This window comes from Uranotaenia lowii, chromosome 3 (assembly GCF_029784155.1).
Source record: "Uranotaenia lowii strain MFRU-FL chromosome 3, ASM2978415v1, whole genome shotgun sequence".
Taxonomy (NCBI): domain Eukaryota; kingdom Metazoa; phylum Arthropoda; class Insecta; order Diptera; family Culicidae; genus Uranotaenia; species Uranotaenia lowii.
In genome coordinates, this window is record NC_073693.1 from 207,534,078 (window position 1) to 207,555,902 (window position 21,825).

Consider the following 21,825-nt stretch of genomic DNA (forward strand, 5'->3'; position numbering starts at 1 on the left):
AGCGCCGCATCGTTGGGTAACATCCAAATCTATACCTTAAATATTAATAGTTAGTACAGAAAAACAAAATCGTACTCTATAATTACCAGTGATTTCTGCAGATTTTTCAGATTCTTGAAAAAAAAAACGCCTTGCTGTATTGCTATCAGGCCTTTCAGATAAATGATTTACTAACTATAATGGAACTAATGCTTCTATACAGGGCCAACTCTTCAATCTCAACAAATTAAGGACTATCGTCTTCACTTGTCAACGGTAGGAATAGAAAAAAAATTTCATCCTTCCTTTTGCTAAAAAGCAAGAGAGCCTGGCAACAAAAACTTCAAAACTACCATCTTCCAGACAAATGATTTTAGTAGTAAAACTTGATACATACAAATGAAATTATATGTTCATTAAAGCTTAAGAATGTGCCTTTCAAATGCATATAATTTTGTTTTCATAAGTTTGCAACTTTCAGAGATATGGACCAATAAAAATATGCAATTTTAAAACGTAATTACACAAAAAGTACCATTTAACGTCAAGATAGAAACTTGACACCTTCAATGAAGTTGTGCACTTTTACAATTGTTACAACTCTCTCATATAAACTAAGACTCGAAAGTCGCTTTGAAAAAAGTTAAACGAAAATTTCGTTTTTTGAGGTTAGTTTTTAGAAAAATGTCTATAAATCAGTTGTTTTGAGAGATAGAGCTTCAAAGTTTTTTACAAAGTTTTTTAAAATTGAATTGTCTACAAGTTTTCTGAACACATCATTTTGATTGGATGACAAATTCAAAAAATAAAAAAAATATCTCACTTTTAGGTGGATCGATCAGAAAAATAATAATGGCAAAATATGCGCAATTAAAAATAATGAAACATTGTAGAACATGTCATTAAGCTATTTTGACATCTAAGGCATCAAAAAGCCCATGATCACGTTTTTCGCGTTTTAAACCACTGTGCAATGCTCCGTCTTCAGTTCAGAAGCCTACGCCATGCTTGATGCCGTTCAGAAATCTACCACAGACACCGTCATCTTTTCTGACTTGGCCAGTGTTCTCTCTGCAACTGGCAGCCGGCAACCTTAAACACCCCTGGGTTCAATCCATTTTCACCAATCTCCCAGTAAAAACATCACACTCTGCTGGATACCGGGCCACTCCGGCATTCCAGGTAACGAGTCAGCCCATCGAATTGCCTCAGCCGGCTCCAAAATGACTCCCCCCACGATTCCCATCCCGCAATCCGACGCCACTAGAACCATTAAAACCATCAAAGTTGCGATGCGAGAGATTAAAAACACGACGCAAAGATGGATTGATAGATCCTGCACTTACAAAAGAAGAGCTTTAACTCGACTCCGCATCGGCCAAAGATAATCCCCCTACCTGCAATTCCTGTCTTACCCCTAGCTCCATCAAACATATCCTTACCTCTTGTCTCCAATACCATAACCTAAGAATATCCTGTTCCCTCTCACCAAACCTCCGACAAGCATTATCCAACTGTCCTGAAGAAAAAAAGAAAATTATATCCTTCCTCCACAAATCAAAACTCCTTCATTAACTATAAAAAACTCCTCTTTTCCTACAAAAAAAAAAACAAAAAAAATTCCAGAAAAAATCCCAAAAAAAATAGTGCAGAAATACGTGTAGCGATACCACCAACGGGGATGAATAAACCAATTGGTTTAAAATCCAAAAGAAAAAATTATAATCAGAATGAGAAGAAATCCTCATTGTTGTAAGGTTTAAGTTGACGTTTTTAATGCTTCAGAACCAAACCAAAGAAAAAACAAAAACAATGGAGAAAATAACGTTAGAAAACAAAAAAAAATTTAATTGAAAACAATCAAACTTTTTAATTACATCAATAAAATTTCTTTCGCCGGTCTTCGTTGTCGCCAGCGTTGACTGCTGTTTAGCACCTACTCGGCTCCGTGCTTTTCCCAAATGTACTCACCGAGTATTGACATCGAAACTCAGCAAATATCTGAACCGGATTTCCATCCGAAAGAAGCGCTGACAATTGCATTTCTCGACATAGTCAATTAAATCAACAGTTGACAACCAGAGGTGCAAATGAACGTTCAGCGCAAACGTCGTCGAGAAAAAGTCGCAAGCTGATTATTTCTTGAAAAGGTTAAGATCAGCTACGACGCCTAACTTGTGGTTGGAAAAAATGAACGCATCGCAACGACGCTGTGGCACGATTGGTTCAAATGACTGCATCTCTTAAGTTCATTCCGATGCTTTGCGAACAGTTCGCCTACTGATTTTAAGGCGACGTCAACCGAAGGATCCGTTCGTTTGAATTTATCGGGGATAAGTTCAAACAACCTTATCGAGATAGGGTCGTTTGAACGTTCAATTGAATGTTCACTTTTGATGCGTTCGGCAGCCTAAGGCAAGACGCCGAGCCGTGTTTGGATGGGATGGATTATTGATATGGTGCATTGCTTGCGTGTGATGTTCGGTCGTCGCTCGACGATAGAGGGTGTCGGGTGTCTTGTAGCGCGCGGACGACTTGGTAAAGAGAATGAGGCGCAGTTACAGTTTCATTTAACGGTGCAATTTTACTGAATAAAATGCAAACCGCCCAATTACGGTTGGGCTTGTAAGGCTTGTAAGAGATTGTTTATTCTTTTTCATTCCATGTTAGGTTCAGAACTGAAGCAAACCGTCAAGACCCGCGAAATTTAATTCAAATTTTCAGATATCAGATTCAGATTTCAGATTTTAGATTTAGATTCCAGATTCAGATTTCAGATTCAGATTTCAGATTCAGATTTCAGATTCAGATTTCAGATTTAGATTTCAGATTCAGATTCAAGTCGTCCGCGCGCTACAAGACACCCGACACCCTCTATCGTCGAGCGACGACCGAACATCACACGCAAGCAATGCACCATATCAATAATCCATCCCATCCAAACACGGCTCGGCGTCTTGCCTTAGGCTGCCGAACGCATCAGACGAACATTCAATTGAACGTTCAAAAGTGAACATTCAATTGAACGTTCAAACGACCCTATCTCGATAAGGTTGTTTGAACTTATCCCCGATGAATTCAAACGAACGGATCCTTCGGTTGACGTCGCCTTAAAATCAGTAGGCGAACTGTTCGCAAAGCATCGGAATGAACTTAAGAGATGCAGTCATTTGAACCAATCGTGCCACAGCGTCGTTGCGATGCGTTCATTTGCAATAAAAAGTCGGCGTGCTATGTTCGCAAGCCGACGCTTCCGAAGATAAAGTTAGTTTGATCTGGTCGGGAAAAAGTCGAACGCTGCATGCAAAATGATGCGATGCTTTGCACCTCTGTTGACAACATTATACAGCTTCAATTATTCATCAACTGAAAGAACAAAAGAATCCTGACGAGCGAGCGAAGGCAGGATCTCGTTCGCTCGTTCATTCATTGTTTGCATGCAACCGATCGCTGCATAATAAACACTGCTGCGATAAGCGAGAAAGTTCTCTAGAGAGAACTCTAGCGGATCCTAGATGGGAGAATATGGGTAGAAAAAAAAATGCAAAACCGATTTCTCGGGAAAAAACAGAGCTAGGGTTTTTGGGATTCCAATTTTGGTCCCCGACGGGATTTTAAGCCGGCAGTTCTCCTCACATACCTCCAATTATATTTAATTGATCGTCGCCTGTTTGCACTCCGCCCTGATGAATTTTTATTTCTGAAAATAGAGAGAGAACAAAACGTAGCTGGTTAGTGCACTTCAAGTACCAAATAACATCATCAGCGTCATCGCCATCATCGAGGCAAGGCCAAGGGAGAGGAAAGAAACAATAATGAATGGGAAAATTGTCAAACAAATCAATTTCAAGTAGGAACAAATGGGGGGAATGATGAGAGGTCCGCAAAATCAAAGGTCCCCCACTGCTGACTGGTACTTGAACTACCGGGAAAACAACCGACTTTCAGGATAATAACGGTCTTCTGCCTTTTGTGGGGAATGTCGACGGTGTGATGCGAAGACACTGTCCTACGTCGGTTTTTATTCGGCTGTGCAACATAAAGGGAAGATTAGGATTGAAACACATTTTCGAATGATTCAATCACAACAGTTTTTGTCAGAGTCATGCCTGTTCCAAGGACCCGTTCATGAGGGAGGGGGGTGGTTTCGAAATTCAAATTTATCTAGAAATAATGTCAAGATAAAAAATGCACACTGAATAAGGAAATTGACATCTAAAACCATTTTCATACTTATAACCCACAAACTCTCAAAAATCATAAATTTGACTGATACTATTCAAAATAAATCAATTATTTAATGTGATGTTCCTTTTTCTAAACTGATCTAGACATTTCCGAAACCCCAAAAAAAAAAACGATTGCGATGCTTGGAGATGGATTGGGCACACGATGGGAAACCATCTTTTCGCAGCGTGTGCCCAATCCATCACGCCGGCGATGTAGTTCCTCATTCGAGATTCAGCTACCAAGCCACCAAGCGCTTTTTCGTTCGTAGAAAGATTTGGCGTGACCGCCAGATGTTTCGGAGACTCGCAAACGCAAATCGGGCCTTTCTGATCCGGGTTTCAATGTCTTTCCTGGTACCACCATCAGGCGTTATCTGGCTACCAAAATACTGGAAGCACTCCACTTTCTCAACCTGTTGCCCAGCAAAAATGAAACTGGAGGGATTTCCTGTGTTGATCTCCATCGACTTGGTCTTTCCGACATTGACATTGAGACCTGCTGCCTTGGAACTTTCGGTGAGGTCGACGAGTTTGCTCTGCATATCCGGTTGTGTTTGGGCGAGCAAACAATATCGTCAGCCAGGTCAACGTTGTTCAGTTGCTCCATTGTTGAAGGATTCCACGGCAATCCTCGGTTCGGTGCACAGTCGATCGAACCAGTCAGAATCTCATCCATTACGATTAGAAAAAGGAGCAGTGATAAGATACATCCTTGTCCCACTGCAGCAGCTACCGGGATTGGTTCGGACAAGAAACCGTCCTGCACTCCTCTTCGCCTTAGAGCCTCCCAGATATTTTCGTGGTTCAGTCGGTCAAATGCTTTTTCGAAATCAACGAAATCAGCAGAAGAGAGTCCTGGAATTTGTTGATTTGTTCCAGAATGATTCGTAGCGTTGTGATCTGGTCCACACATGATCGTCCGGATCGGAATCCAGTCAATTCCTGTTCAGGATCACTTTGCAGAGTACTTTGAGGGTTGTACAGATCAACGTTATGCCTCGCCAGTTACCGCACTCTGTCAGGTCTCCTTTTTTTCTGGACCTTTACTAGGATACCCTGCATCCAGTCGGCCGGGAATGTTGCAGTATCCCAGATGTCAGCGAAAAGACGATGCAACATTTGTGCTGATAGGGCAGGGTCGGTTTTCAGCATTTCAGCAGGGATGCAATCGATCCCAGGTGCTTTGTTGGATTTCATGTTTTTGATTGCCGCTTCTATTTCAACCAGCGAAGGCGCTTCCGAGTTGACGCCATTTATGCGACTTACTGTTGGCGCTACGAGCTGCGGATTCTGTTGGCCATCGCTATTCGTGACTCGGAAGAGTTGTTCGAAGTGCTCAGTCCATCGTTTGAGCTGATCTGTTCGATCGGTCAATAACTGACCTGCTCGGTCTTTCAGCGGCATTCTTGCATTAGTTCTTGCACCACTGAGGCGGCGAGAAATGTCGTATAGTAATCGGATATCGCCATTGGCGGCGGCTCTTTTTCCCGCTTCGGCTAGGGAGGTTGTCAAGGATCTCTTGTCTCGTCTACAAGCTCGTTTAACTGCTTTTTTCAGCTTCGCATATCGTAAGCGGGCGGCTGCTTTGGCTGATCCGGTACATGCCTGCTCAATTCCGATTTTCGCCTTTCTCCGATCGTCGTCCATCCTCCAAGTTTCATCCGACATTCATTCTCTTCTTCTTCCACGAACTTTACCGAGAGTACCATGGCTCGTCGTGATAACGGCATTCTTGATTAAACATCACTGTTATTCCACTGTTCCGTCTGTCGGCAATTCCGAGGCTTGGGATTCTAGCTGTTCAACGTATGCCCTTTTCACCTCTGGATTCTCTGGACAACCGACTTTCTCCTCGCGCCGTTGGACACGCACAACTCTCAGTCGTATCTCACCAAGAACGAGGTGATGGTCAGATGCAATGTCTGCGCTTCATTTGTTGCGGACATCAAGAAGGCTCCTTCTCCATTTTTGGCTGATGCAGATGTGGTCAATTTGATTTTCTGTTCGGCCATCTCGGGATACCCAAGTGACCTTATGTGCTGGTCGATGGGGGAAGAGCGATCCACCGATCACCATGTTGTTGTTGCCACAAAATTCTACACACAGCTCTCCGTTTTCGCTCATCTGTCCTAGACCATGGCGCCCCATGATGCGCTCAAAGTCCTGATTATCGGAGCCAATCTTTGCGTTGAAGTCGCCTAAGTGGATTTGTATGTCACCCTTCGGAATTCTCTCAACCACGCTGTTCAATTGACTGTAAAACTGCTCTTTCTCCTGCAAATCGGCAACGTCAGTTGGCGCATAACACTAGACCATTGTAAGGTTTCTAACCCGTGTTCTAAATCTGGCTTCGATTTTTCTTTCGTTTATCGGTTCCCATCTAATGAGGACCACGTAGGCCTGCGGGCTTAACAGGAAACCAACTCCTTGTTCTCGAGTAGCATGTTCTCCTCGTATGGCAGAGTTAAGCAGGACTTGCCCGGACTGTGTCTTGTGTTCTCCAGTGTTAGGCCAACGGACTTCGCTCAGTCCCAGAATTGCAAGCTTTAAAGTCTGCTTCATTTAATATTGGAACAAATTCTTTTGCTCATTGTGGCGCTCCTAGTGGACGGATTTGGAAACTTTTTTCACCCACGTGTCGAGAAATTCATTACCTTTCACCATGTATTTATGTCATAACACCAAACGATAGCATTTTGTAAACAACCGCCATGGAAGCCGAACGGAGAGATCAAATTGTGCACAGTTTTCTTGAAAATCCATTGTTGTCGGCATCGAAGCTAGCCAAACAGTTTAAAATGCCCAGAAATACCGTATGGCGTGTTATCAAGCAGTACAAGGAAACATTGACGACGGCTCGGAAGCCGCATTCGAAGCGTCGGAGTGGAACTGTCGACCTGAAACTGCGTGGGAAAGTCATCAAGGCCGTCAAGAGGAATCCCAATCTTTCAGACCGCGATTTGGCCAATAAGTTCCAGGCCGCTCACAGTACGATGCGACGAATTCGTCTCCGGGAAGGAATAAGGTCACTCCGAGCCAGCAAACAGCCTAATCGGACGCTGAAGCAGAACAATGTGGCCAGAATCCGTGCTCGAAAGCTGTACGACCAAGTGCTGACCAAGTTCGACGGATGTATTCTGATGGACGATGAGACCTACGTGAAGGCGGACTTTGGGCAAATCCCAGGTCAAAAATTTTATTTGGCGACGGCTCGGGGGGATGTACCTGCAAAATTTAAGTTCGTGTTTGCGGATAAATTTGCCCGCAAGTACATGATTTGGCAGGGGATATGCAGTTGTGGACAGAAAACCAAAGTCTTTCTCGCTGACAAGACAATGACATCAGAAGTCTACAAAAAAGAGTGCCTACAGAAACGGATTCTGCCGTTTATTCGTGCCCACGACCGTCCAGTAATGTTTTGGCCGGTCCTCGCAAGCTGCCATTACAGCAAAACGGTTATGGAATGGTACGCAACGAACGGGGTCAGCGTAATACCGAAGGACCTCAACCCCCCAAACTGCCCCCAGTTCCGGCCGATAGAGAAATACTGGGCAATCACGAAGCGGAGGCTTAAGGCAAAGGGAAAACTTGTTAGGAACATGACTCAAATGAAGAACTGGTGGAATCAAATCGCCAAAACGGTGGACGAAAAGGGTGTGCGCCGCCTAATGTGCCGTATTACGGGAAAAGGACGAGAATTTCTTCGAAACAGCAATGAATAATTTTTTTAATTTTTTTTTATGAAAGAGTAAAGAAAATGCTACATTTGTATGAAAAACAAATTATGAATTCGTTAATAAATGACTGAACTACACGCAATTGTTTGTGTTCCAATATTAAATGAAGCAGACTTTAGGCGGCTAGCTTCTCTAGCAAGTTGAGCCAGCTTGTCTTGTTGGGCAAGGGTTAAAACGTTCCAAGTTCCAATTCTTGTCCGTGTTTTCATGCTAAAATCGTTGCCAAAGTTCCAGGTCAGGTCTTTCGGATTCCGTAACAATTTCAGGAATCGGGAGCAGTAAGTTGTTAGCCTAAGGTCCCTAACGAATAGTCACCGTTAGTTAATTATTATATGCTAGTTTAATGACATTGAGGCGGCATCATAACGTTGATGAAAAGTTCTTGATAGAAAAATTAAAGATAGCAAGAAATGACGGATAGATAAAGCAGATTCTTAGTAGAAGAAAAATAACAGGTTTGTTAAAAATTTACTCTTGACTCAATTTTAACACCTGTAAATTTTCTTCTACTAAGCATCGAGATGATTTTCCACCCATGATCGATCCAGTTCACACAAAACGGTGAGGTCTAGATCCATCAAACAAAGCAATACTAAAAAATGTATGACCTTTTGTAGAACAGAAGCAACACACACACACACACACACACACACACACACACACACACACACACACACACACACACACACACACACGCACACACACACGCACACACACACACGCACACACCCAAGAAGAGCGAACGTAGCGTAGGCCACTCTTCACAAGCGCGAGATCGGCCCTCCGCAGGGCCATCAACGCACGCAAGAGGGCACGTTTCAAACAGTTATGCCGTGACGCCAACGACTGTCCATGGGGTGATGCCTATCGGATAGTCATGGGCAGAACTAAAAGTGGGGGTGCACCACCTGAAACGTGCTCCGATAAACTGAGAGTCATCATCAATGAGCTGTTCCCACAGCACGATGTTACCCGCTGGCCAACAGTCCCGTATGACTGGGACACCAGCGCTGAAGAGAGGATAACGGTGGAAGAACTTCGCGAGATCGCCAAGTCTCTCCAACCGAGGAAGGCCCCCGGACCGGACGGCATTCCGAACGTCGCGGTGAAGGCCGCGATCAGGGAATTTCCCGATATGTTCCGAACATCGTTGCAACGATACGTGACGGAACGGGTGTTTCCTCACACGTGGAAATGGCAGAAACTTGTTCTTCTGCCAAAGCCGGGTAAGCGTCCAGGAGACCCATCGGCATATCGGCCGATCTGTCTACTGGATACAGCGGGTAAGGTCCTGGAGAAGGTGATTCAGAACCGACTTCAGAGATACACGGAAAGTGAGGGCGGACTCTCGGGGAAACAGTTTGGTTACCGTCGAGGTCGCAGCACCGTAGATGCCATCCGCTCGGTCATCGAGGTAGCGGACAGAGTCAGGCTGACCAAGAGGAGAGGGCTCCGCTTTTGCGCGGTTGTCACTCTGGATGTGAAGAACGCCTTCAACAGTGTCAGTTGGACAGCGATTGCGTCGTCGCTCATCCAAATGAGGATCCCGGCATATCTGTATAGGCTTGTGGAAATTTACTTCCACAATCGCCAACTGTAGTATATGACCGGTGAGGGTTTGCGAACACAAGAGGTTTCGGCGGGTGTTCCACAGGGGTCAATACTCGGCCCGGTTCTGTGGAACATCACTTACGACGAACTTCTACGAACGAGCCTCCCATCGGGAGCCGAACTCGTAGGATTTGCAGATGATGTAGTCCTCTTGGCGAGGGGCTCCTCAACAGCGGAGGTTGAGCTACTGGCCACGGTAGCTATCCAGGCAGTGGAACGCTGGATGCACTCCAAGTGCCTGCGTCTAGCCCACCACAAAACCGAGATGGTGCTTATCACCAACCTGAAATCACCCCAAACAGGTACCATTGCCGTTGGACCGTGCAATATCGTGTCCAAACGCGCAATCAAGTACCTAGGGGTGATGATTGACGACAGGCTCAGCTTCACGAGCCATGTCGAATACGTGTGCAAGAGAGCGGCAATGGCCACGGCCGCACTCACACGAATGATGCCGAACTCCTCGGCCATCCAAAGCAGCAAAAGGCGGATCCTGCAAGTGTGACCACATCGATCTTGCGGTACGGAGCAGCGGCCTGGAGGCAGGCCCTGGGGTGGAAGCTGTAATCTGCAGCGACTTAGCAGCGTTCAGCGGCTGATGAACCTGCGGGTTATCAGCGGATACCGGACCATGTCGTCCGAAGCCGCCTGCGTAGTAGCGGGTGTTATGCCCATCTCGGTTTTGCTTGAGGAGGATGTCTATTGCTACGACAACAAAGACACGCCCAACGTTCGAGATCTCGCCAATGAGGACTCGATGTCCAACTGGCAGCAGCTGTGGGACAGCTCAACGAGAGGAAGATGGACCCATCGTCTGATCCCGCACATCGGGAGCTAGATCGGAAGAAGGCACGGTGAAGTGGACTTCTATATGACGCAATTCCTGACTGGTCATGGATGCTTCATGAAGTACCACTACCGGTTTGGACATGTGGCTTCGCCATATTGCCCAGATTGTGGTGATGAAGAGGAGACACCCGAACATGTGGTGTTTGTCTGTCCGAGGTTTGCGGCGGTACGTACTTCCATATTTGCCGCCTGTGGGCCTGACACGACAGCAGATAACGTTGTACAGAGGATGTGTACGGATTCCAACACTTGGCATGCGGTCAGCGATGGGTTCACCCGGATCATGACTGCCCTGCAGAGGAGCTGGAACCAACGGCAGTCCGCGAACGGTGTAGGATGACTCCATCGGCGGGGAGCATCTGAGTAGTGTGCGTCCGATTCCTTGATCGAAGCTACAGAGATAAGGCAACATCTTCTGCGTAGCGGAGGTCAGGGGTGCGCCGCGAACGTGTGTAGGATACCCCAACGTCGGGGGGTATCCGAGTAGTTCCGCTTCCTAAGAGGGAAACTGCGGGGATAAGACTTTACCTTCCTCGTAGCGGATCTCGAGGGAAGAGGGTTAACCACTGTCGGGGGATACCCACGGGTAGAGAGGCTCTCGACGCCGGGCGAGCCTCTCGAGTCGGTGTAGGATGTCGTCACCGTCGGGAAACATCCGAGTCGTAGCGTTCCAAGTCCCGAATGTGTGCCGTGACAGGCGCGAGTGTAGGATAAGCTGCTCTCGATTTGGCACACAACGGGCAGGAAAATCCGCGGGACAAAAATCCTAGGGTTGCCAACCAAGGGGGATAAAGAAGACCGGACAACGGTCGGAGTAGACTGACCCCATCGACGGGGGGCTGTCGAGTAGAGTGCGTCCGACCCCACGGTTTGAAGTTACAAGGATAAGACAATACCTTCTGCGTAGCGGATGCCGTGGGTGCGTCGCGTTCGTGTGTAGGATGCTCCACCTTCGGGGAGTATCCGAGTAGAGCGGTTCTCAACGACAGAAGCTGCGGGGATAAGACTTGACCTTCTTCGCAGTGGAAATCGTTGGGAAAGGGTTATTCCACGTTCGGGGAATACCCACGGGTAGAGTGGCTCTCGACGCCGGGCGAGCCATTCGAGTCGGTGTAGGATGACGTCTTCGTCGGGAATCATCCGAGTCGTTGCGTTAAGTCCCGCGCGTGTGCCGTGACAGGCGCGAGTCTAGGATAAGCTGCTCTCGATCTGGCACACGACGGGCAAGGTGGCAAACTTCGAACCCTGAAGATAAGAGGTCGGGCTTCGAGTCGTTAGAGGAGAGGTCAGGCCTCAAACCTTCAGGCGGAGAGGTTTGCGTGGTCAACCCCGAGTCTTTATGATAAGAGGTCGGGTCCCGAGTCGTAAGAGGAGGGATCTGGCCCCTTACCAAGAAAGAGGAGGGGTACAAATGGTCACCTCGAGTCATTACGAGGAGAGGTCAGATTTCAAGTCGTTAGAGGAGAGATCGGGCCTTGAATCGTGCAGAGGAGAGGTAAACCTCGAGTCGATGCGAAGAGGGGTCGGATCTCAAGTCGTTAGAGGAGAGATCAGGCCTCAAGTCGCGAAGAGGAGAGGTTTGTGTGGGAATCTCGAGTCATTGCGAGGAGATGTCGGTTCTCAAGTCGTTAGAGGAGAGTTCAGGCGTCGAATCGTAAGGATGAGAGGTTTTGCTGAAAGTGGTCTCGTTAATGAGTATTGCCTTTGAGCGCATTAGCGCGAATAGACCTCCCACTATTGAAGCATAGTGTACTAAACAGTTCGAGGTGGGAACCAGGTCTGCGGCCCCAGGTGGAGTTTAGGGAGTAGGGGGTATACACGGAGTATATCATGAGTCTTCCCATTGTACCCATGGACCCAGAGTAGCAAACTGGGGGACGCGGTGGCTCGCCGTGCCTTGGAATACAATCCGTAAACCGGGATTTACCTCCTGTGGTTACCAACTAAAAAAAAAAATACACACACACACCCACACACACACACACACAAACACACACACACACAAACACACACACAAACACACACACACAAACACACACACACAAACACACACACACACACACACACACACACACACACACACACACACACACACACACACACACACACACACACACACACACACACACACACACACACACAAAATCATACATTATATTTTGGGGCTTACAATCACCCGCCAACATGCTACAAGTCATATGGTAAAAGAAAAAAAAAATCTCCTTCAACAGGAATCGAACTCGAGCCTCTCCGATATCTAACCAATAGGTCAAATCGTCAGACGTAAACTGGTGAAGCTGTAGCTCTATCATTCAGTTAACTACATCGTGTTGAATCCGCTGCTAGATGCTACGGCAGAAAACGCTCATCGTGCCTCGAATAATTGTGCTCTGTTCACCCCGAGTCAACAAGTTAAAGTAAAAACCTGTTTTAAAATTGATTATAGTGAAAAACCTAAAAATTTTTGATGGTGAAAATTGAGGAACAAGGTGTTCATCATGTTGCAGTGCGTACATTATAGATTAAGATGATTTAACGATCATAAAATTTATTTCCCAGTGCTCAAAAATTATAATATTTTCGTCACTTGAGAACCGAGTTGGTTTTTTCTAAACTATTTCTGTAAAAATGATAAGGAGATTTGTTTTTTGCTGAAATATAAAACTATAGGAAGTACGTAACTAATCCTCATGAAAATTTATTTAAAAAAATACGTACTTTTGTAGAAAAGTTGGGTGCTTATTATGCTCCGGGTGCTTTTTATGCCCTTATCTCCCCTACTAATGAAATTTATAAAAAAAGATTTGATTTCATTTAACAAACTTGTTGAAGTCTGAATTTGATTTTTGCTTTTAAATATCTGAAATTGAATTTGGATTAAATTGAGTAAAGGGAGAAAGGAGAAGAACTTTGTTCGCTAAAATCAATATTACTTGCTATCTTGGACAAAGTTGATAATCGATTTTAAACCTTTATTTTTTTTTGTTTTAAAGTTCTCTTAAAAAAACCAAAGAAGAAATTGAGCAATTCTAGCATGACGTCACAAAGTTTGCAAAACAGTTTTTCAGTTAATTGTATGTAAAAAATCTTCTAAGTTCAAAATTTGAAGCGCTACAAATTGGAATCAAAAGTACTTTTAATGAACGAATCTTTATCAAAATAGGAGAAATAGAAGTCGTAACGTCACAACGCACCACTTTTTCGTTATTTTTTTTCTCGGAGCGAAAAAGAAAAGAGAAATAACTCAAATATTTGCAACGTGTGGCTAAGCTGAGGGGTTAACTTAAGTAAGAGAGCGTCACACGTTTTTGATGTTCATACCTATCGGTTACGTTTGATATGAGTGACTACTTTAGCATCCAACTGGGGCTAACTGGAACCAGGTTTTCTTCGGGATCCTTCAAGGACGACTCGTTGTCATATTTTTGTAAATGATATTTTTCACGCTTGTGTGGTGTACTTTGAAACGGTTTGCGATTTGGATGTAGGAAACACCCTTTACAGTGCAACAAGCGTGCTGAAACTTCTATCTATGTTCAAGATCAAAAAGAGCCATACCTAAGATGAAAAAACTAATCCGAACAAATTTATCACACAGCACTTTTTAAGCATGTAAACAATCTTTTGCTTGCATACACACAGAAAAAAGTTCACCCATTTTTGAGTAAACAAATTTTAAAAGTTGCCAATGACTTTTCGATACAGTTCTCATGTATGTTTATGTTTGGGAAAAATATGAAAATATCATGATCGATTTTTGAATACCGGCCATGTACATTTTAGATTTGCCCAGAGACTTAGTGTATCTCGACTTACTAGTGACCGCAGACAATTAGTGGTATGAATAAGGTTTAGCAATTGCTTCGGTAGCTTTTACTTTACTCGAAATCAAGCAAAGCAAAAGCCCAAAGCATTTGCTTAGTTTGGTATGAATAAACGTTTGCTTAGCAGATGTGTACTAAAGTCTTAGAACATAGCTTTTGCTTCGAAAAAAAGAGCTATCCAACCAGCAGAATCTGAAATTTTCTAAAGTAAAATGAAAGAAGACAATCAAAAATTGAAAAGTACGGCTAAAATAGCCATGAAATCGACGGTGCGGGTGGTGGGTGTAAGAACGATCGGAAAAATTTAAGTCAATACATGCTCGTATGTTGATGTTTAAAGAAAATTGAATATTTTCAAACAAAAAATGGCCTAGCTTTTTAACATTTATCATAAGCTCTCCCACACGTTTTCGGATCGGGATAATCCGATATATAAAAAAATAGGCAATAGGCGCGCATCTTAACTTAGATGTTTTTTTTAATCTTTGAATTATAAAAAAAATCATATAAATTTGGGAGATCTGAATTATGTTTTAAATTATTACAACTTTCTTCCAACTTCAAGCCGATTGGGACTTCTTCCACTGTAGCCGGAGTTTTTTAATTTGAAATATTTACTAATTGATTTGTTTAGTTTCATCTTAGACGAATCATTTCATACAACGACAGGAATATGAAAAAAGTTGGGTTATCACTTCGACTGTTCTTTATCTATGTTGAAAATGCCTTTTTAAATTGTATTGAAGTGTAATATTGCCGATTTTATAAATTCATGACGTTGTTGAAGAATTTGTTTATTGGAAAAGTCTGCTACCAAGCATGCTTAGAAAATAAAGTAATTGCTAGGAGATTTCTCGAGCGATTGCTTCAGATTTGGGCTTTATTCATACCGAACTAGCTTGTTCTAAAAGTAAAAGCTCCTGACTGAGAAAACAGCTGTCAGAAAAAACTTTATTCATATCAACCGAAGCAATTGCTTTCTGCGACTGCTCGAATGCTCGATTTAGTTTAGCAAAAGCAATTGCTAGGGGTTTTTCATACCACCTAATGACACCAGCCGCGAGATCCGGCGGTGAATGATCAGTGGAAGTCGTGCCTACTATGGACTCCACAAGCAACTGCGGTCGAGCAGATTTAGCGGTCGCACGAAGTGTAACCTGTATATGACGCTCATTAGACAGATTGTCCTCTACGGGCACGAGACATGGATATTGCTCAAGGAGGCCCTACCTACACTCGGAGTATTCGAGCGACGAGTATTAGGAACCATCTTTTGCGGCATGCAGGAGAACGGAGTTTGGAGGCAAAGGATGAACCATGAGCTCGCGCGACTCTACGGCGAACCCAGTATCCAGGAGTGGTGAAGGTTGGCAGGATACGCTGGGTAGGACATGTTACAAGAATCCCGGACAACTGTCCTGCAAACATTAGGAACGAGACGAGCAGGGGTGCAACGAACGAGGTGGTTGGACTAAGTGAAGCGTGATTTGGCTAATGTGGAATGCCTGAGAAATTGGAGAACGGTTGCCATGGACCAAATAATTTGAAGAAATATTGTTCATCAGGTTATGTCGTCAAACGGAAAACCATGTGCATAAATTAAATAAATTATGAAATCATGATGGTTTCTTGGGGTTCAATGGTTACGAAGAGATGGGAAGCGATTGTAAGGCAGATCAAGAATCCTGTTTCGGCGAGGATTAAAGCTAAGTATCGTCAACAGTAAAGTGAACTGATGTAGGCCAAAAATGTTTCTTGAGAAAAATACATGGCTGAAACCCGGTACGAATATAAAAGTAGATTTCTGTGCCCAATATTCGACAAAAAAGTTCAACCCAGTGTAGCCGAAGTTCCGGTGTACGACCCATGGTTGCCCCCTTCGAACAATGGTCCTGCATCCCGTGGAGCAGGAATGACAACAGCAATCAAAACCCCAGTCCAACCGAATGTCGCCCTTTGTCGATAAAAGGAGATGCTGTCGCCTGTCGATCCTCTGGCAGCATCCGTTCCATTGCCGACATTGGAATCATTTTTCTGATTCTCATTTTTTGCTGTTGTTCCTGCTGCCAAGAAAGGTGCCTCTTCACATACCGAGACCGAATGATCCTGGCGAGGGTCGTCGTCGTCGTTGTTGGAAATTGATGGTGCAAAAAATGGCGCAAAACGGACGGGAAAATTATAAATGGGATTGATTGAATTGAATGGGAAGCGATTGTTTGTTTGGATGAAAAATCTAATTAGTCGAGCCCTTTTGTGTTTACTCGCCCGGTCGGTTGAAGTCGAATCGAGGCGTTTGTCAAGAGAGAGAGAACTTCGCAGTCAGCAGATTCGGATTTCCGATGCTGGAAGCTGGAAACTGGAGGTGGACACAAGGCTTGCCTGACAAGACGAATATTTCTCATGAAAGTGGATTTTCTCCGTTTCCGACGCTCGTTATTTGTGATTGAGGTAAACAGACGCACACGTTCGAGTGAACATGACGATAAAGTTGGAAGGCCTGGAAGAACTGTTTGCTTCATTCAAGCAAACATTTCCTCGAATCTTAATTTCAATAGAGAATTTTGATGATTCAGTCCCGAATTGAGTTTTCTAGTCAAATCTTACAGTAGTATTCCACTTGAATTTTGCAAATTTTTTGAAATAAATCATCGTTTTGTGAACACTTTTTCAAGCACCTCAAAACTCAGACCAAATTGTTTTGCTCTGTAGATATTTGTTCAGAAAAATTTGACGATGAATTCTATAATTTATGGTTTGACAAGTTTTGTTTTAATCTACTATCTTTTTTGTTTCAATAAATTTTATTAACAAAAAGGCTTTGAGTTATTAAAATCATGATTGAAGAATTTTCAATTTTTTTAGTAAAAATGATTTTGAAATTAATTTTTCCTTCACCCTGAATAAGTTTGATATTTTATTATTTAGATTTGAAGTAAAAGTCTATATAAGCTCTGATTTATTTTTTAGGTTTATCAGGGGAAAATAATTCTGAAATTTTTCAATAATGAACCATTGTCTCATATGTACTTTTTTCGGGCATGTTTTCGGATAATTTTGAGTACAAATTCGTTGTCAAAGCCATTCAAAAAACCTCCTCAAGGATTTTATGTTTTTCTTCTTCAAATTCTGCCTTTTCCATAGGGATATTGTACAGGCGGTGCGCCATGGAATGGAAAACGGCTTGTTTTTGTGCACCAAAGTGGTTGGAATCTGCTGTTATGTATCGGTCGGTTAAATCCTTTAGGCGGGTTTTTTGAATGGTTTTGACAACGAATTTGTTCTCAAAATTATCCGAAAACATGCCCAAAAAAAGTACCGAAGTGATGCTACCACCTTCAGGCAGGAGAAGGAAGAGCCCTACAGAGTTAGCCTGCCGTTCCACCCGAAACTAACTAATGGGATAACAAAAATCCATTCTCAACACGGCCTGAAAATAGCATACAAGAGCGGCAACACCCTTAAGGATCAGTTGGTCTCCTTGAAGCATAAGATTCCACAGGATGAGAGATCTGGAATCTATGAAATTCCCTGTGAGAGTTGCCCAGCTGTATACATTGGCCAAACTCGTCGCAAATTTAAAGTTCAACTGAAATAACATACAGTTGCGTTCAAAAAAGAATGAAATCGCGTAAAGCTGCGCACCCACTCCCAACTTTGACAAGCTGCCATTTCTCTCTCGGTTGATATTTTTTCATGAAAATTTCACACAATCTAGTTCAACTATCCAACCAAAACTCCACAAAATTTGAAGTCTTTACAATGACGGGAAACAAAGATACAGCTATTTCCGTAAAAAAGGGATATTTGGAGTTGCTTCACTAAATTTGCTGTATCTTTAACAATTTTCATTGAAAAATCTTGAAATTTGGTCAAAAGATGTGAAAATGTTTGATCTAATACCAGGCCAAGTTTCGTCAAAATCGATGAACGTTATCAAAAATGGTGCCGGGTTGAAAATGAGGTTCATTATCGCCCAGCAGACGATTTCATTCTTTTTTGGACGGATGTTTATATGAAAAACATCGTTATCCATGCATTCTTGGTATTTTCTTTCACAAAACCAAAATTTATCACAAAGAATGTTGTAAATTGATAGGATTTTTATTCTTGCTTTGTTTAGAAACAGAAATTGTTCCAACAGAACTGGTATTGAAACACAAGAGCGAATAGAATATTCGCTTTGATTGTGGATCAAATTTGTTTATCGGTAAAATTAGCAGGTCATTTCTGAAACTCTGTTCTTCTTATTTTGAACTCTGTTGAAACATTTTCTGTTTCGAAACAAAGTACAAATGAAGTTTTAGCAATTTACAACATTCTTTGTGATAAATTTTGGTTTTGTGAAAGAAAATACCAAGAATACATGGATTAAGATGATTTCCATATCCGTCCAAAAAAGAATGAAATCGTCTGCTGGGCGACAATGAACCTCATTTTCAACCCGGTACCATTTTTGAACACGTTCATCGATTTTGACGAAACTTGGCTTGGTATTAGATCAAACATTTTTACATCTTTTGATCAAACTTCAAGATTTTTCAATGAAAATTGTCAAAGATACAGCAAATTTAGTGAAGCAACTCCAAATATCTCTTTTTTACGGGAATAGCTGTATCTTTGTTTCCCGTCATTGTAAAGACTTCAAACTTTGTGGAGTGTTAGTTGGATAGTTGAACTAAATTGTGTGAAATTTTCATGAAAAAATATCAACCGAGAGAGAAATGGCAGCTTGTCAAAGTTGAAAGTGGGTGCGCAGCTTTACGCGATTTCATTCTTTTTTTAACGCAACTGTAGGAATGCTGTAGACAACAACAGGGTCAATGAATCCAGCGTAGCCGCCCACGCAACGGAAATGGATCACTCCATAAACTGGGTAAAAGTGATTTATAGGAAATGCGTAGGAAAAGCCTCACATTTGAACGCATGGGAGTCGATGTTCATTAGTACCGTAAACTGGGGGAACTTTGATCACTTTTTTCATTCATTTTTGAATATTTTGGAAGGGGTTGCTTTTTCGTAATACCTAAAAGCTTTAAAACCCTTACTGAGGTGAGCAGTATCAAACATGATAATTGATGCATACGACATTTGTGGTCATAATTAAATGTTTGTTACAAAACCAGATTTCGAGTTTCGGGGTAACTTTGATCACATTTGTTTAAACGTATCTTAACATCTTTAAATTTATTGTTTTGATGCCATTTAGCACAGAATGCTCAAAATATCGATAACAGTATTTTTTGTTTGGACTCGATTGAATTTTTCAACGTTTTCTTTCAAAAACAAATATCCTCAAAAGATGGACAATGTTGCTGCATACATTTAGGGGCAAAAATTATAAACAAATCTTTGTATTTTTTGGCCTCAAAAACAAATGAAGTTTTATCTTCATGCAATTCCCTGAGTCCTCGTACTGTTCCCATGTTCTTTTTTTCTTCAAACTCAATCATTTGATAGGGTTTTTAGCTTCTATACGAGCTTTTTCATGGAAAATGGTCGATTTTTTTCAATATCCAAAAATTATCATTAAATGACCATAAAAATAACACTTAAGCTAAACCTAAACCAAGAAAAAAGTTGAAATTTCACATTAAACAACCCATTTGCTCCTAAATGCTTAAATTTAATCAGGAGAGATGTTTGTTTGTGAGCCTTCAAAAAACCAGATATTTAAATATTTTAAAATTACATTCAAAGGAACATTAAAAATCTCCTACTAAAAACCAAATTTAGCTTATTTGTAACTCAATTTATAAGCTTTTAAACGTAGTTAACAGTTTTCAGATATTTTAACTATATACGTAGTCAATGATGATTATTTGACAAAATTTCATGTTGATCAAAGTTACCCCGCTGATCAAAGTTCCCCCAGTTTACAGTACTTTGATACTTTTACGCATAATATCAGGCAACACTGTTGTGTTACCACGAACCCAGTTTGTGATGTCTCGCTTAACCGCTGCCATCTGAGGTAGTACGATGTTGCGTTGCGTTCCGGGCGAACGATAAATTATAGGCGACTTTACATTCCGTTGAGTAGGGTCAAGTGGGGTAATTCCGAACAAGTGCCATACGCGCTGCTGTGGGGGATGAATGAACACAAAAAGTTCCAAAAGTGGTAGTTTAACATCCGATTGATAGCTTTAAGCTGTTTCCGATCTGTTTTCAAATCATAATGTATCATTTCAGATGTTCTAAAAAACCATTACCCCGTGAAACGGAAATCGTTTCGGACAGTGTTTAATGTTTTGATTATCTGATCATAGGAAATCCAGCTGGAATGTTTTTATCACATGTTTTAAATCTGGTTTATGATGCTCTGTCTGGATTTTAAAGAAATTTTGAAAAAATTTATTCGCATTTCTTCACAGATGAGTGTTCATATTTACCCCATAGTTTTCGTCCTATGGGGTAATTATAAACACATCTTCTTATGCATTTCCTGACATTTCTAATGATTTTTAATATTCAAATGATTTATTCATCAACTTAGGGGGCCATTCACTAATTACTCAAGCATTTTCAGACCCCTTTTCCCCTCCTCCCCATGTATGAAATTTCTTAAAAAACTACTCCCTCCCCCCCTTCTATAACATCTTAACACATTAACGACCGTGAAAAAATCTTAGCCGGGAAACATCTCGGCAATTATATCCCAGAATCCATTGGGCCAAATTCAATAAATTCCATAATTAAATTATATCTGCAATGTGTTAAGTTTTGAATTTTTGAGAAATTGATTTTTTTTTCCAAAATTGAGATTGGGTTTTTGAAAAAAGCTATACCAGTTCTTTCAGTCTCTGCAATAAACTTTTGGACCCCATTTTTTTAAACTGAAAATAAAATTTCAAAATTGGAAAAAAGTGAATAAAAACGAAGTTTTGAAAAATGCTCAATCTGTTACCAAATTTAAATAAGTCTTAATTTTGTTTAAATAAATAGTGATGAAAATTTGCTTTTCGTTGATAAAAAAGGCAGTCAAAAGTTTTACCGGCAATACCAAAACCGAAAACCTGTATCCCAGGAATAGTTCTCTAATACCATATACAGGTTTTACGTGCTTCCAAAACCAGGTTTTGGTAATTGATAAACAATAAGGTTATAAACCAGACTTAAAGAAATGTTTAATTTGATTAAAAATTAAATTCCGTTTTGTTTGCTGATCGAGCTTTTATTCATAACTGTGTGAAATTTAACATTATTATGAACCTTAAATCTCTGAGCTCAACAGTAAAATATATGAAAAACTTTGATAAATTCGATTGGTGAATAAGTCCACAAAGCAAAGATCAATTTTCCTGTATGTTTGGACAACGTGCTGCTATTCAGAACATTAGAATTACAGCAATTAATAATTGTTTATGTGTTAAATCCGGATATTTAAGATCCATAATCTATTTTCTTGCAGTCTAATTTTTTACTTAGGTACTTTTTTCAATAATAATTTAAGCCTACCCATTTTCTGATACCTGATAGATACTTTTTTCAATGTTAATTAGTTCGAACGATTTTTTTTTAATTTGGTGCAAAATTAACATCTTTTGGTTGAAGATTTTCTCTTTCAGTTTGTTGAGGAAAACTTTGGTAGTACTTCAA

The 21,825-nt window shown here is 41.8% G+C and overlaps 1 protein-coding gene across 2 annotated transcripts in view; it reads right to left on the reverse strand.

The window, feature by feature from the left end:
- LOC129751883 (lachesin) overlaps positions 1-21,825 on the reverse strand; it is a 338,054-nt gene that overhangs the window by 23,736 nt on the left and 292,493 nt on the right. For both annotated transcript variants that reach the window (XM_055747642.1, XM_055747641.1), the window contains exon 8: positions 3,620-3,679. In XM_055747642.1, coding sequence (XP_055603617.1) covers positions 3,620-3,679 — 60 coding nt within the window. The remainder of the gene's footprint in view (positions 1-3,619; positions 3,680-21,825) is intronic.